Source organism: Terrapene carolina, unplaced genomic scaffold, assembly GCF_002925995.2.
Source record: "Terrapene carolina triunguis isolate 2854851 unplaced genomic scaffold, T_m_triunguis-2.0 Scaffold58, whole genome shotgun sequence".
Lineage (NCBI taxonomy): Eukaryota > Metazoa > Chordata > Testudines > Emydidae > Terrapene > Terrapene triunguis.
Genome location: NW_020664409.1, coordinates 24,927,405 through 24,941,594, shown reverse-complemented (window position 1 = coordinate 24,941,594; position 14,190 = coordinate 24,927,405). Strand labels below are relative to the sequence as shown.

Below are 14,190 nucleotides of genomic sequence, written 5' to 3'. Positions count from 1 at the left end.
AAGTAAAGGAAAAACTCCCATTGAATCCACAAGTCTTTAGATCAGGCCCAAAACGAACACAAAGGACTAGAGGAGGTTAAACTAGTTGACCCTTGTGGGGAAATATATAGTTCTCATTGACTTTTCTTGTTCTGTGGATAGAGGCTGTCAGTCTGGCAAGCAATACATTTACTCAAGCAAAAAGAAACGAAGTGCTCTAGATGTAAAGCTTCATAGGTTATTTTTGCTTTTCAGTGATGTGCAGCAAGTATTTGGAGGTATCAGATGGCAAGCCTTAAATATCTTCCTAACTACTGACTTGTCTGGCAGGCTGATAAATGTCTGTTTGCTAAGGTTTAAAGTACATCTGACATAAACAAAAATTGTGCTGTCACTTGAGGTCTTTGTTGTGGTTTCATTCAAAATGTCATTTTTTAAAGACCTGCAATAAAATCCTATAAATGCAGACGGAACAATGGAACAGTGGGGTTTTATTTTTTCCATCACTGCATGTTCAAATAACAGTAACAAAGAAAAATATAACTTATTTGGAGAGCTGAATATTTATTGGCCAAACAATCATGTCACAATAGCCTAGGAATAATTTGAATAACATTGTTGAGAGAGATTTGTCTTTCTTTTACCATAGAGTGAGTGGAGCAGGTTGTAAGGGCTAGATTCTCTTTTTGGACAATTTTTTCATGCTCACTTGCCATCTAATCCAGGGCAGAAGTTGGGCCTAACAATATAAATTGTGCCATGTAGACACAACCAGATGTAGGGAGTGGTGCAGAAATGACACTGCCCCATGGAGAGCAACTGTGCCTCAGAAAGGCACCATGCTTCCCAGGGCCCCATAAACGTTCTGGGGTGGGTGTCTGAAATTTGGGATGCACCTTTTTGTGCAGCATACCTCTCCACATGCAGCCACACAGCTCTGCTGGCTAGCGCATGAGGGAGGAGAAAAGGGAGTCCTGGATCTGCCTGCTTCTTCCCTTCCACATGTTTCCAGAGGGAAGATTATAAGGTGCAATCCCTGTGCAGGGGATCTGATTCTGGGGAGGCGTTACATGGCCTTTGCCAGGGAGAAGCTGGTAAATTCTTATTTCCCCCAAGCCAGCACTAGATTTCAAACACCAGTTCAAGAGTCGTCAGATCTGCTGCCCAGTAGAAAAATAGGCATTTGCAAAATTCAGGCCGAGTAGCAGGATTAGATTTCAAACATCCTCCAAAGTTTAGGGGTGTTTAAATCTGGAGTCTTGGTTCAGGTCCAGTTTCCACCAAACACTTTTAATCTAGAATAGGGTGTTTAACATTATTACCATTTCTTGTTGGCTGTTTATACAGGACCAAAAGTGTACATGGCACTTTAGAGTGGCAGAGGCGGTAAGGTGCCTGCCCAGATATGTTTGCCGTCTCATTCAGATGGATACAATGCAGGACATGTTTTCTTTGGAGTACTCAGGAGTTCTCGTTCTATTAGAGAATGACTGGGAGATTACGGGGAGGTAAATGCAGCTTGTTTCGCTGTTTTGATTAATTTCATTAGTAGTATTAACTATCATTGTACAACAAATACCTCACATGCATTTTTGTATCTTGAAGGATTCTAAGGGACAAGCCCCTGCCCTGTGTGGATTTGCTAGTGGGAGCAGCACTTAGCCTTAGAGAGGGGGAGTCAGCTGTCTTGCATGCTACAGGTAGATCTACAGGTCAGTATTTTAATGTTGGATAGGGGTGTGATTTTTTAAATAACATTTTTATACACCAGTAAAAGCCCTAGTGTAGACATGGTTATACCAGCAAATTAAAAAAAAAAAAAAAAGCTTTTGCTGGTATAGTTTAGTTTGGTCAGGGAACTGGTGAACTCTACTGATAGAACCACTCTTTTGCCGGTAGTTGCATCCCACTAGAGGGGTTGGCCAGTACAGCTGTCCCTGGATGGCTACGACGGCAAACCTTGTTTAGCACAGGCTAGACATTTTCCAGCGGAATGTTTTTTGTCTTTACAAATGCTGGTTTGTTGAAATCAAAATGTCCTGGGTGACCATGCCAATTCTGACAAAATTCAGGCAGAAGCCAGGCAGGTTTCCAGTGTATCCCTGCCTGCCAAGCAGATTTCAAAACCTGCCTTGTTTCCTTTTAGCTCACCTGCCTGGCTTCTCAGCAGCCTGACTGGAATGGGGAGCCTGGAAGTCTGCGAGCCCTGGTTTGTGGCTCTTTGGCAGACCAGGCTACCAGGTCTTTCAAGGTCCCCAGCTCCAGAGGAGCCTGGCAGGTTGGCTCCCAAGACTCCCAGCTCCTCAGCAGCCCAGAAGTCCTGGGAGCTCCCTCTCCCAGACTCCTCAGGCTATGGGCTGCCAGGGCTCTGGGCAGCTTGGGAAACCATAGAAATGTTTTAGAAAGGTTGAAATGAAATGTGTTGACTTCTGGGAACTGCTAAATTTAGACCTGCAGCCCGAGCCCTGTGAGCCCAAGTCAACTGACCCAGGCTCTGAGACTTGGTTTTTCTATGCAGTGTCGACATACCCTTAGTCACAAACCTGACCCACCAGTCTGTGTTCCACTCACAGGACAGAGTGCCTGCCCAGGCTGGGTCATTCTGTACTGCCCTTATGGGCTAGTCTCTACACCTAGTGCCCATCTGGCACCCCTCCATTTGATCCCCCAACTCGGAGGCGATCCTGCTAGTAAAGGTAGGCTTAGCATGTTCTTCTTTTATGTCTTTTTGCAGTTCTGTTTAATGACAGTGTGGCTCTTTGTCTGTTGAAGATCAGGTGCCACAGAGTGCATATAAGGCAAATGCTAGGTATTAATAAAAATAAATAAATAAAAGCTACCACAAAATTCTGTTCCTGTGCTCTCACCAATTTTGGATGGATGATTTCAGTGGAGACTTGTTTTCAATCAATACTAAAAATAATAGGGAAAGAAAAATAGAACAAGTGCATAAGTGTAAGAAAACAAGCCAAGCAAATATGCCAGTTATTTATCATTTTATATATATATATATACACACACACACACACACACACACACACACACAAATAAAACAGTTTGGGAGTGAATTCTGGATCGCAAATAGCTGCCAAAAAAAATAAAAGTTGAAGTGCTCTACAAGTGTGAGTCACTAGGTGGTGGTAAAAACCCAAGCCTTCAGTAATGAAATGTGTGGGAAGAGAAGTTGGAGGCAAAGAAGGGGGTAGAGGAGGAGTCACAGATTGAGCACTGAAGTCATTAACTCTCTGAGACTATATAAGGACAGTTGCACTGTAAATAGTTTATACCTGGGCAGCCTTGGCTCTATGAATTTGAACATTCTTTTTTCATTTAGCTCTTGAGGATGGACAGGCAGCTAGAGGGAAAGAATACAGGATATGAAGAGAAATAGGATCTGAAGGAACAGTCCTGGTAAATAAGTACAACTGCTTCTTAATTGTATAGGAAATGTTACCTTTTAAAATGGAGAGTAGTTTATCTTAAAAGTCTTTGAATTTTATTTGCACTGACTGACAGCAAGCTAAATATGTTCTGCTTATTAAGAATTTTATTGCTTATGATATTCCTCTCAAAATATTATCATTAGTGGGAAAAAAAGCCCTGATTAATATACCCATAATTTGAATAGAATACCCATGGTTTTCCTGACAGAAATTCCCTTGTGATTTTAGTGGGCAAGTTAAAATATTCAAATCTTAATTACAAGAGAATAAAACAATGTGAAACCTGAAATATATAGATTTGTCTTGTTTAATGGTTTAAAACAGTATTGTTAAGTTGAGCATATTAGTCTGGAGCAGATAAGCTGTTTATATCACAAGTTATGCAAACTTAAGAAGTACAAAGGTCAGGAAAAATATTTAAATCTTTTGCTTAAAAGGCTCAGTCATTAATTCTTGCAGGAATTCAAATTTTATATAAGTATGCTCAGATGAGAGGATACAGTCTGATTTCAGTTATGAATAGTGTATTCTTATGGGTTTCAAGGCTGCCAGGATTGAGACACCTGTCAGATACTATTTGTCGTTCTGTAGTACATTAGCTGAAAATATTCTGTGTTCATCAGAATTTCCAGATAAAATGTGCTAGCTTCAGGGAAAGACAATCAACATTGGAGAATGAGCAAAAGTCTGAGGAGAAAGAAAAAAGAAGGGGAATAAATCTCTCTATTAGTTTGTGATTTTAATTTCCCTATGAGCAAGGATAGCTGGAAAAAATCGATGACAGGTTAACTTAGAATAAATATAGAATGTGGAGCAGTCGTGAGCTGTATATACTGAGTTAAATACAAATATTTGATTCCATTTGATATTTGCTTTGTCAACTCCTACCTGTTTTTGTCATGTTGTCATATTTTTTTGGCAGGGCTTCTTGCCTTTCTGGAAAATGCATTTACCACCCTGCTTTACAAGTCCTTTGGAAAGAAGAGAGCATATTTGCCTCCAGAGATGAACTCATCCTACCAGCTACACATTCCAGAACTTAACTTGAGTACTTTTGGCATCAACTTTACGGTGCCTACTGTCAAGAACAAGTCATCACCATGTGAGCAAGTGGTCATAGCAGTGGAGGTGTTTCTAATCCTGGGCATTATAAGTCTCCTTGAAAATATCTTGGTCATCTGTGCAATAGTTAAGAACAAGAACTTGCACTCACCTATGTATTTCTTTGTGTGCAGTTTAGCAGTAGCTGACATGCTGGTCAGTGTTTCTAATGCTTGGGAGACCATAACAATATATTTAATAAACAATAGGCATCTAATTATGGAAGATGCTTTTGTACAACATATAGACAATGTTTTTGATTCAATGATCTGCATATCTGTGGTGGCTTCCATGTGCAGTTTGCTGGCTATAGCAGTAGACAGGTATGTCACAATTTTCTACGCCCTGCGTTATCACAACATCATGACAGTGAAAAGATCAGGGCTAATCATTGCATGCATATGGACATTTTGCACTGGCTGTGGCATTGTCTTCATTCTTTATTATGAATCAACTTACGTTATCATTTGTCTCATCACAATGTTTTTCACCATGTTATTCCTCATGGTCTCTCTGTACATACATATGTTCCTCCTGGCTCGTACTCATGTCAAGAGAATAGCTGCTTTGCCTGGATACAATTCTGTCCATCAAAGGACCAGCATGAAGGGGGCTATCACTCTGACCATGCTACTTGGCATCTTCATTGTTTGTTGGGCTCCATTTTTTCTCCACCTCATCCTGATGATTTCTTGCCCTCAGAACCTCTACTGTGTTTGCTTTATGTCTCACTTCAACATGTACCTCATCCTCATCATGTGTAATTCAGTGATCGATCCCTTGATCTATGCCTTTCGTAGCCAGGAAATGCGGAAGACCTTCAAGGAGATTATTTGTTGCTATAGCCTGAGAACGGCCTGTGGGTTGCCGAGCAAGTATTAGGAAAATGCATTTTTGAATGAGGAAACCAAGATGCAACATTATTATTTATCAGGAAAATCATGCATCAAAATTGTTAGCATCTTCTTGCCCTATTTCTGCTGAAGGAACTATAAAATGTCTTTCCACCGTATAGTTGTAATGAGGATCATATTTTTATGGAAAGCTGTTTTTCTAGTTTGATGTTATTTGGTTTATTTCCTCTTCCATACACACCTATAACTTTAACTGGCATTAATAGGAGTTAGCATATGCAGGTGTATCAAGAGAAGAATAGAACACTTGGGGCCAGATTCAAGCCAGATATCTTATAAAAGTAGCAGAAATTTCATCCTTTCCCCTCTTTGATTTTTACGGGCAGGGTACATGAATATGTAGATGTGGGTAGGATATCCCTATTTGCCTCACTGCCAAATGCAGTGAGCATTAACTAACACACAACCAATAAATGGGTTTCTAGTTACATTTTCTTTGGGTACAACATGGCTCATTGTGGCTGTCCAGTGTGAGAATGGACAGGTTTCCTGTCAATTTCTTCATTGACATAAAACCAGAAGAATAACTGCGATCAGCATTAAGTGAAAAGTATAATCTGTAAACGTCAGTGTCCATATGCCTCAACCAACACAATTATGACCAAGAACTTATGTATATATACACAAATTTTTGTATCCCAATCATGATTGTTGCACTCACAAAATACATACTACACAAGAGGTCAATGTAATTGCAGCATTTCCCAGTATTAAGCGTAGTATTTTGTGACACCTGTCTGTATTTGTTCCAGTGTTCCTATTACTGTATATCTAGGAAAAGGTGTACCACATGCTGGTTTTAATGCTGCAGTGGTTCATCCTAAAGGCAGCACTGGATATGGTTTTTTCTGGGCCCTGAAATGAGTACAGCATATATGACTTCAAGGTAGACAAAGGTAACCCATGTAACATTTTGTGGGGAGAGGTTAGGCCAATGAGCATGTCAGAGGCAGCAGGAAGATTGTCAGATGTGGGTGGATTTGGGGCACTTATTATTGGAGAAATTTGGGTCCCAGAGGACATCTTTCACGATGGGCATTACACAAAGTAGGGATGGTTTTCAAGGCATGCTGGGGGTGGGTGTCAGCAAAAGAGGGCTCCCAGGAACATGGGAGAATGTGTAACATGTTTATATAGGCCTAAGCCAGCATCTGATATGCTTTTCTCTTTACCAAGAGGCTGCCATTTTCATAAAATACAGCAACCCTCTTACATTTTGTATAAGCAATTTGCTTCCTGTTGTGTTTTCTCCAACATTATTTTCTGTAACAGTTATGTAATGTGAAGAATATTGGATTTGGTCACAGATGAAGAAAGTACAATCAAGGAGCCACAAAATATTCTAATTTCTCTTCCAAGGAATGATACAAATCTACAGAATGTCCTCCCAAAAGCTGGAGTTTTGCATTTAGATATAAAATATATAAAAACTCATAGAGGAAACAGTTTCATAGTGATTACACATCTGAAATGTAAGTTAGCTCACAAAAGTAAATTATTCCTTTCCAAAGTCAAGAGGTTACTCTCGCTAAATTGTCTCCAGTGAACCTGTTTCAAGGCCTCAACCAAAGCCCATTGAAGCCAGTAGAAAGACTCCCATTATCCCAATTGGTTTTGGATTAGGTCCTTAGATTGTAGCATATTTTAGAAAAAAAACTTGGACGTTTTATTATAAATGTCAATTTTTTGCTCCAAACTCAGCACCTTATGCACAGCTAACCTCAAAAACACAGAAATCCAGAGATCCACACTGTTAGGAGGACAGCTGAATATCTTCATGTCTACATTTTCAATGTTGAGGTTTGTGGTATTATGATAGTCTATTATCAGCCTCCCTGACTTATACTTTTTTCTTGCTCTGCTGTAGAGATTGGATGATAAAGCTTTGGACTTGTGTTTGGAAAGTAGTCAAGTTTACAAAATGAGGGCCATATACTGCCCTTGATCTGCATCCTCAGCTCCCATTTACATGAATTGGCATTTCACTCACAGTTAAGAGACCTGAGTACAGAATTTTAGTGCACCGATTGTATCAGGAACCCACCAATACTTTAGGGGCCAGATTCTTCCCTCAGTTACACCTGAGAATGGGATTTTACATCGGCAGAATTTTGCTTTAAGGTGAAGTTCACTCCAGTGCAGAGTTCACCACTTAAATCCCACTTTAAATAGCATGGATAGCCACTCTGGTGGGGTGAATTTCACTCTAGCTAGGGTGAAAATGAGACAGTACACTTAATTTCCAGCAACATAATTAAAGGCACAACAAGTCTTCAAATCACTATGTAAATAAACCATGAAATCCTCATTAGGTAATTCAGTTTGAAGATATATATATAAGGTCGTATTGTAAATAATTGTAAATCAGTAAATAGGAAATCAAAACTGTAAAAGCTTTGGATATTTTCTTGAATTGTACATTACCTCATATTTTGTTTTTGCTCTGGAATTTTATTTTATGTAAAGATAAGTATCTGAGGTAATTATTAAAGTGGAGGGTTGGAAAACCCATTTGTTGTTGAATATTCATTGTAATGTAGTCTCTAGAGTTTATTTGGAAAATTGTCTGTATTTTTGGGGTGTTACTTCAAGTGGTAAATTGCAAACAGAATTCCCGGGGAAGGGAATATTACACACCAGGATTTCATGTTTCAGGTTAAACTGATATTTAGTGATGAAAGCCTTATAAAAGAAGTTACGAGCTAACCAAGAGATATTTAAATTTATTTATTTGCTCCTGCAGCTGTTGACATCTTCTTTACGCATCATTGTCAGCTTTACATGGGGAAGGGGCAGCTCTGGCATGACACTGATTGCACAGAATGGAAACTGCTAGCATCTGTAATAAGAGACAGGAAAAATATGCCACAATAGTGGCCCTGATTCTCTGTCACACCAGTTTCAGTGGAATCATGCCAGTGTAACTAGTATAGCAGAGTGGTGAATTAGGCCAGGCCCAGTGTTTATTGGTCATTGTGACTAACACTATTAAAACTAATGCTAAATAAATGAATACGTAGATACCACCATACATACGCCTCATATTCAACAACTGAATGAAAACAAATGTACTGTTTTTGTTTCTACTAGAATATGATGAGGGGAAAAAAGTGAGTATTCTGATTGTTTCTGGCAGTCATCATTATTGAGTTTTAATTAAAAGTATGAACCTTCATGCCAGTAGCCTCAAGAGAAAACCACAAGAAAATTAGCCACTGGCTTTTGCTCTCAGCAGCCCACCAATCCATGATATCACCCTTGCTTATGCTGTCATTCAGTTATGTTTCAACAGAGGGTCTGTCCACCTGGAAGACACATGCATAGTAACAACTCTGTAATAGAGCAGAATGTTAACCAAGAAAAACAGCCCTACCTTTGAAGGGCAGACTTGATCACTACTTCTTCACCGATCCACTAAAAGGCCACTTCATGTTCGACCTGGTGGCGGTAAGATCTCAAAAAGTTATCCTCTGATGTTTAATTTATTTTTCCTTTAACCTTAAACACAACAGATATGACCACTATTATTTGCTGTATTGGATGTTTTCCCTTTCCCCATGTCAAAAACCAAGAGAGAAAAAGAATGGAAAACTTGTTTTGTTCTGTGTGGACACCAGTAGTGTTCTATTATGAGTCATTACTATACATCTCATTTATTCTGCATTCATACCTGTTAAAGGAGATGCAACTTCCATAGAAGTCACGGGGGCAACTGATGTAAAGGGATAGTGTCAGTTACACATCCAGTCAAAGGAGGTCAGAAGGAACTAGGAGAGTATTAGAAAATGGAGTCACAGAGCTGCACCATAACTCTGCCCAGCAAAGCTGAACTTTGGAATCCTCGATCCAAACTGGAGGATTGTTTTTCCCCCAGTATAACTTAAAGCAGCCCCACGGCTGCTGTAAGTTTTATTGGCTGCAGTGGACTCCAAGAGGCGTGTTGTTGGAGTGTATGGGCATTCCAGCCATGACCCCCATCATGCTCCTGTGCTGGCTCTATGGCACTTGAAGATTTCCCTATGCCCTACACACCGTGGTTGGTCTCATTGACTTGAAGGAGGTACCAACGTGAGTAAGGCATGCAGGGTTAGGCCCCAAGTCAGACATTGTGTCAGTCAGATCGAGGAATCCTTCTGTCTGCTCATTGAACATTATCAAACTCTTCTCACTCGTAGAGCTGAGTGAATAATTTATATTACAGTACAGGGGATAAAAAAAAAAAAAAAAAAAAAAAAAAAATCAGCTACTATCAAATTGAAACTGAATTTTTTGGGGTTTTTTTCTCTCTCACCAAAATGAAAAACCAATTCACTTTGGGTCAAACAAAACTTTTGGTTTCACCTGAAAATAATCTTTATTTGTTTAGTTTCATTTTATTATGTTTTCAGGTGTTCTTTACCCCTTACATTATTTTAAACAATTAACAAAATGAAACGTCAAAACATTTTGTTTTGGAAAATGAAAAACAAACTTTTAACTGTTTTTTTTTTCATTTTTTATTCAGCCAACACTATTAGCCAAATTCCACTCCAATTCACAAGTAGTTTTGGTTGCCCTGAAACTGCATTTTTCAGCAAATTTACTATTTGACTGAAAAATTTTGCCCATCTCTACCCACTGGTGACAGTACAGGTACACCCTCGACTGGACTTTCATATCAAGTTTAAATTGATTCTGTAGTAACTCTCTGGAAGGGGAGTGTCAGAGGGTGACACTGGCCTTTTATGAGGGAAGAGGCCAGTGACTGGTCAGTTGACCTCCTATTAGGCTTAAAAGAGGGCAGCTGGACCCTAGAGGAGGTGGTCCCTAAATGGGAGACAAGAAGCAGCAGCAGAGACTTGCTCTGGGAGAAACCTGAAGAGAGCAGAAAGCTCTGGATGACCTCCCTGGAAAGAGGGAGAAATTTCCAGGAAGCCAGCAGAGGGAGAAGCATGCTGACCTTTCTGAGCCTGAGAAAGCTCAGGCTGGAGAGGGCTGAGAGCACCAGGGGGAGATGTCTGATAGCTCTCTGAGCCACAGTGCTGAAGATAGAGGGCCAGAGAGGTCTAAAGGCTGGGCTGAGAGGCTGGAGCTGCAGAGAGCCTGAGCGTGGTGTGAGATGCTGGGGCTGTACATTGATGGACTATCGAGGGCTTGCTTTGTGATGCACAGGGAGGATTGCCAGGTTTGGTTGGACGTATTCCTGGAAGTTTCATCACATGACAGAATCTTTCATTAAAGATTAATCTTTAATTCCTGGCGACTCCAGGACAATCCTGGCAACCCTGTATAGGGTTGATAGTAAAGGGCTATTTATACTCATAAAGACTATTTCTGGGAACCACCGAAGGGCAAATTGAGGTAAGCACAATTTGGTGTGGCTGCTACAGGAGGGCACTCCAGGCAGGAGCTTGCCCTATAACAGGGCAAGGAATACATGTAAAATTAAAATAAAACAATGGAAAATTTAGACTCTCAGGATTTGTAAAATGCTACAGCTTGCCTCCCTGAGAGATTTCAGAGGTGCAAACTACAGCTGGTGAACCATTTAAGTCTGAATAATTGCATGAGGTTATCATGTTCTAGTGAATTTAAGGAGTAATTAATAAACGTGTGATAGAAATTTGACTTATAAACTTGTTTAGATAATGGATGGATTTACAGGTGTTCAGTGTTGCCCATGTTCATTCCTTAGGTCCAGTTTTCACAGTTGGATTCACATTGACACAGAAGCCTGCCTATGTTGATCTAGGGGAAGATTGGCCTTTAGATGGTAAGCGGTAGCCCATTGTGGCAGGAACAATGTCTTTTTTTCTATGGCATCTATTAGAGAGTGCCCAGCACACTGATTGTACCCAGTAAATAATTACTCTAGTTGTGTCATTTTAAATAAATCACTGGGACTATATTGAGAGTGAATCGAAAATGTGTTCAGCTTAATGAGAAGGGGTTAGCGGAGGAAGTTCACATGTCTGGACTATCTCACCTGAGACAAGATTGGAATACAGACAGGCTGAGAACCAAAGACCCAGTGGATAACCTAATGAAGGAAGTGGGAAATGCAACATTAGTCCCATCAAGCCTTCGTACTGTGAACCTTTGGATGGGAAAGCAAGGAATATGAAGAACATAGTGTTTATATCCAATGACATGCTGCTGAAAATGTCAGTTTGAAAATAATGTTGATAACGAGTAACTGAATAGAATAATGAAAGGTGCAATAGTCAGACAAGAAAAGGAAAGGAAAGGAGAGAACCTGGAAATACAGATATTTTAAAATGGTAAAGGATAACTAAATAAATCATATCCAATGAAATGTTAAAGAATGAGAAGTGTTAGTGCTGGTGGAAAATCAGATTATTTGAAGGTGTACATAGAAAATCAAAGGGAATTTATATAATTCCTAAACAGTATTACTTATTGACCGATATCTTACAACAGCCCTGAGAAGAAAACCCTGAAAATGATATAGAACCAGACCCAGAACCACACCTTTAACTAGATAGATAGAATATTGCTCTATTAATCTACCTAAGAACCTTCCATTGACTTCAGTGGGTTTTGGATTAAGCCCTAATAGTAATTCCGTTATGTACTGCATAACACTATAGTGCCACAAATGATGGCAAAAGACTTGGTAGTGATTACGTATCTAATTCCATATAATTTTGTTGTTTTTGACTATGACTTAATTTCCCCCCAAAGTTATCCAATTGCTAATTGAGATCAAACCACAGCTGACATTTAATTCAACCATATTTTAGTTCTTTGTGCCAAAAATAAATAAATAAATAAACCTGAATTCCATTTTCTTTTTGAAAATGTCACATTTCAGAGGCACATATCACCTTAGGGACATATACCCCCCTGTCTGTCCAGGGCACTCTTGCCAAGTGACAGGCCTGTCTCTACCTGCACTTCTCCCATAGTGGAACTCACCCCACTTTAGATTGGATCACCAGGCTACATCACTCCTGGTTCCCACAGTCCAATCACGCTAACAGGGTGAGTGAGACCCCTTTGCAGCCCCTCTTGAATGTACACTCAGGTGACAGGTTCTGCTGCCTTCACTGCTCTTCGGGTGGAACTCTGTGGTTCTACCACTCTCACAATGGATCCCAGGGTAACCCACCTGTTTCCAACTGTGTTAACACAACAGGTCCACCTGTATTTTGCACCTGTAAGAAATGTCCCTCTGGCAGCCCGTGACCAGGAATTGATTAAAGTGACTCAAAAACAGCTTCTTCAGAACAAACATATTGTTTATTCTCTCTCAAAGGTACATAACATTCAGAGAGAAGGGTTAAAACAACAACAGTCTTTAGGCATTTGGTTTCACCTAAATGTATCCTTTTCTGGCAAGTTTTGGTAGTTTCCATGTAACCCAGCTACCTCCAGCCCTGGGTAGGGAGAGAGAGAGTCCCCTCTGCAGCTCTCTCTTCGCTGTCTCTCCCACTGAGCAGCTGCTACCAGCTTAGTCCCCTTCCTCTCTACGCTAGGGTCTTTAATATTTAATGCTCTTTTGATCCTAGGCTCAGTCCTGGGAAAAATTAACCTGCTGGCCTGATTGGAGCCAGGCAGGTGAGCGTTTCCCATTCAATAGCTTCCCCATTGTTTCTTCAAGAACCTTGGTATTCTCTCTGGCAATAGCTCATCTTTTCATTGTTTCATTTTCTGTTTGTTTCCCTTCAGCCTTCTTTGATTTAACTCCAGGCAGTCACACAGGGTAATATCAAACAGGGAAACTGAGGTGCACATGATATTCATAACAATAATACAGATAACCCCTTCATTTTCCATAAAATGCAAATAATATATATTTTTTCTGGCTTTCCTAAATCAGAAATGGCTGTACAGATTTTTTTCTCAAGTTTTCCCACACACTAAATTTACCACTGGATAAAGGTCAAGAATGAGAAACTTCAGTCCAAAAGGACTTAAAATAGGATCTGAGCATCTAAAAGGGTAATTCAGACTGTATTCATACTGATTTGTAACCTTAGTATTCCTGCTAATGACATGCAACAACTTGTCCTGTTAGATCAGGAGACGTTTGGATTTGGATTATTTCTTAAATTATAAGTAAATGCTAATCAATTAAAAATTACTTATAGTTATTAATAATGTCTCTCTTTCATGTTGCATAAGTTGGACATTACGCCATGTTTGCCTAAGCAGCCTCAGTGCTGCTTAGGCAAACATGGCGTAATGGGAACTGTAGTTTGGGTGCCTCACCCTCTCATTCCCTCTGTGAGCTGGGCCCGCTGTTTGGACAACATCTCCTACAAAGCACTGCTCTCTCCCCTCTAATTGATCTGCTGTAGTACATTGTGACCAGCACGCATCATAGGAGACATAGTCCACCCAGGCAGCCCAGCCTCCAGAGGATTTAGGAATGTCAAAATGTTTTGATGTTTCCAAATAGAAATTTTGAAAAATTTCTGATCTCTGAAAAATTTGGATATTTTGACTTTTTATCCTGATTTGGGATGAAAACAAATTTTGAAATATTGGACATTCCCACACAATGAAAATTCCAATTTTTGACCAGCTCTAATTTTAATGATATTTAACATTTCTACAGCACCTTCCATGACTATTTCAAAGTGTTTTCTCAACATTAATGAATTAAATTTCACAATATTACTCTGAAATATAGTAAATATAACACTGCCATTTTACAGGGTAGAAGAAGGGCAACAAAGAGGTTACACTAGCATTTTCAAAACTGGATAATTATAACTAGCACCATTGATTTGGTTGCTAATTTTAAG

At 39.8% G+C, this 14,190-nt stretch overlaps 1 protein-coding gene across 1 annotated transcript; it reads left to right on the top strand.

The window, feature by feature from the left end:
• The first annotated feature begins 3,281 nt into the window (after nucleotides 1-3,281).
• On the top strand, nucleotides 3,282-5,796 carry MC5R (melanocortin 5 receptor). Its single transcript, XM_024198109.2, has 2 exons — nucleotides 3,282-3,390; nucleotides 4,345-5,796. The coding sequence occupies exon 2, from the start codon at nucleotides 4,428-4,430 to the stop codon at nucleotides 5,403-5,405; it is 978 nt and encodes a 325-aa protein (XP_024053877.2). The 5' UTR covers nucleotides 3,282-3,390; nucleotides 4,345-4,427; the 3' UTR covers nucleotides 5,406-5,796.
• Nucleotides 5,797-14,190: the final 8,394 nt, after the last annotated feature.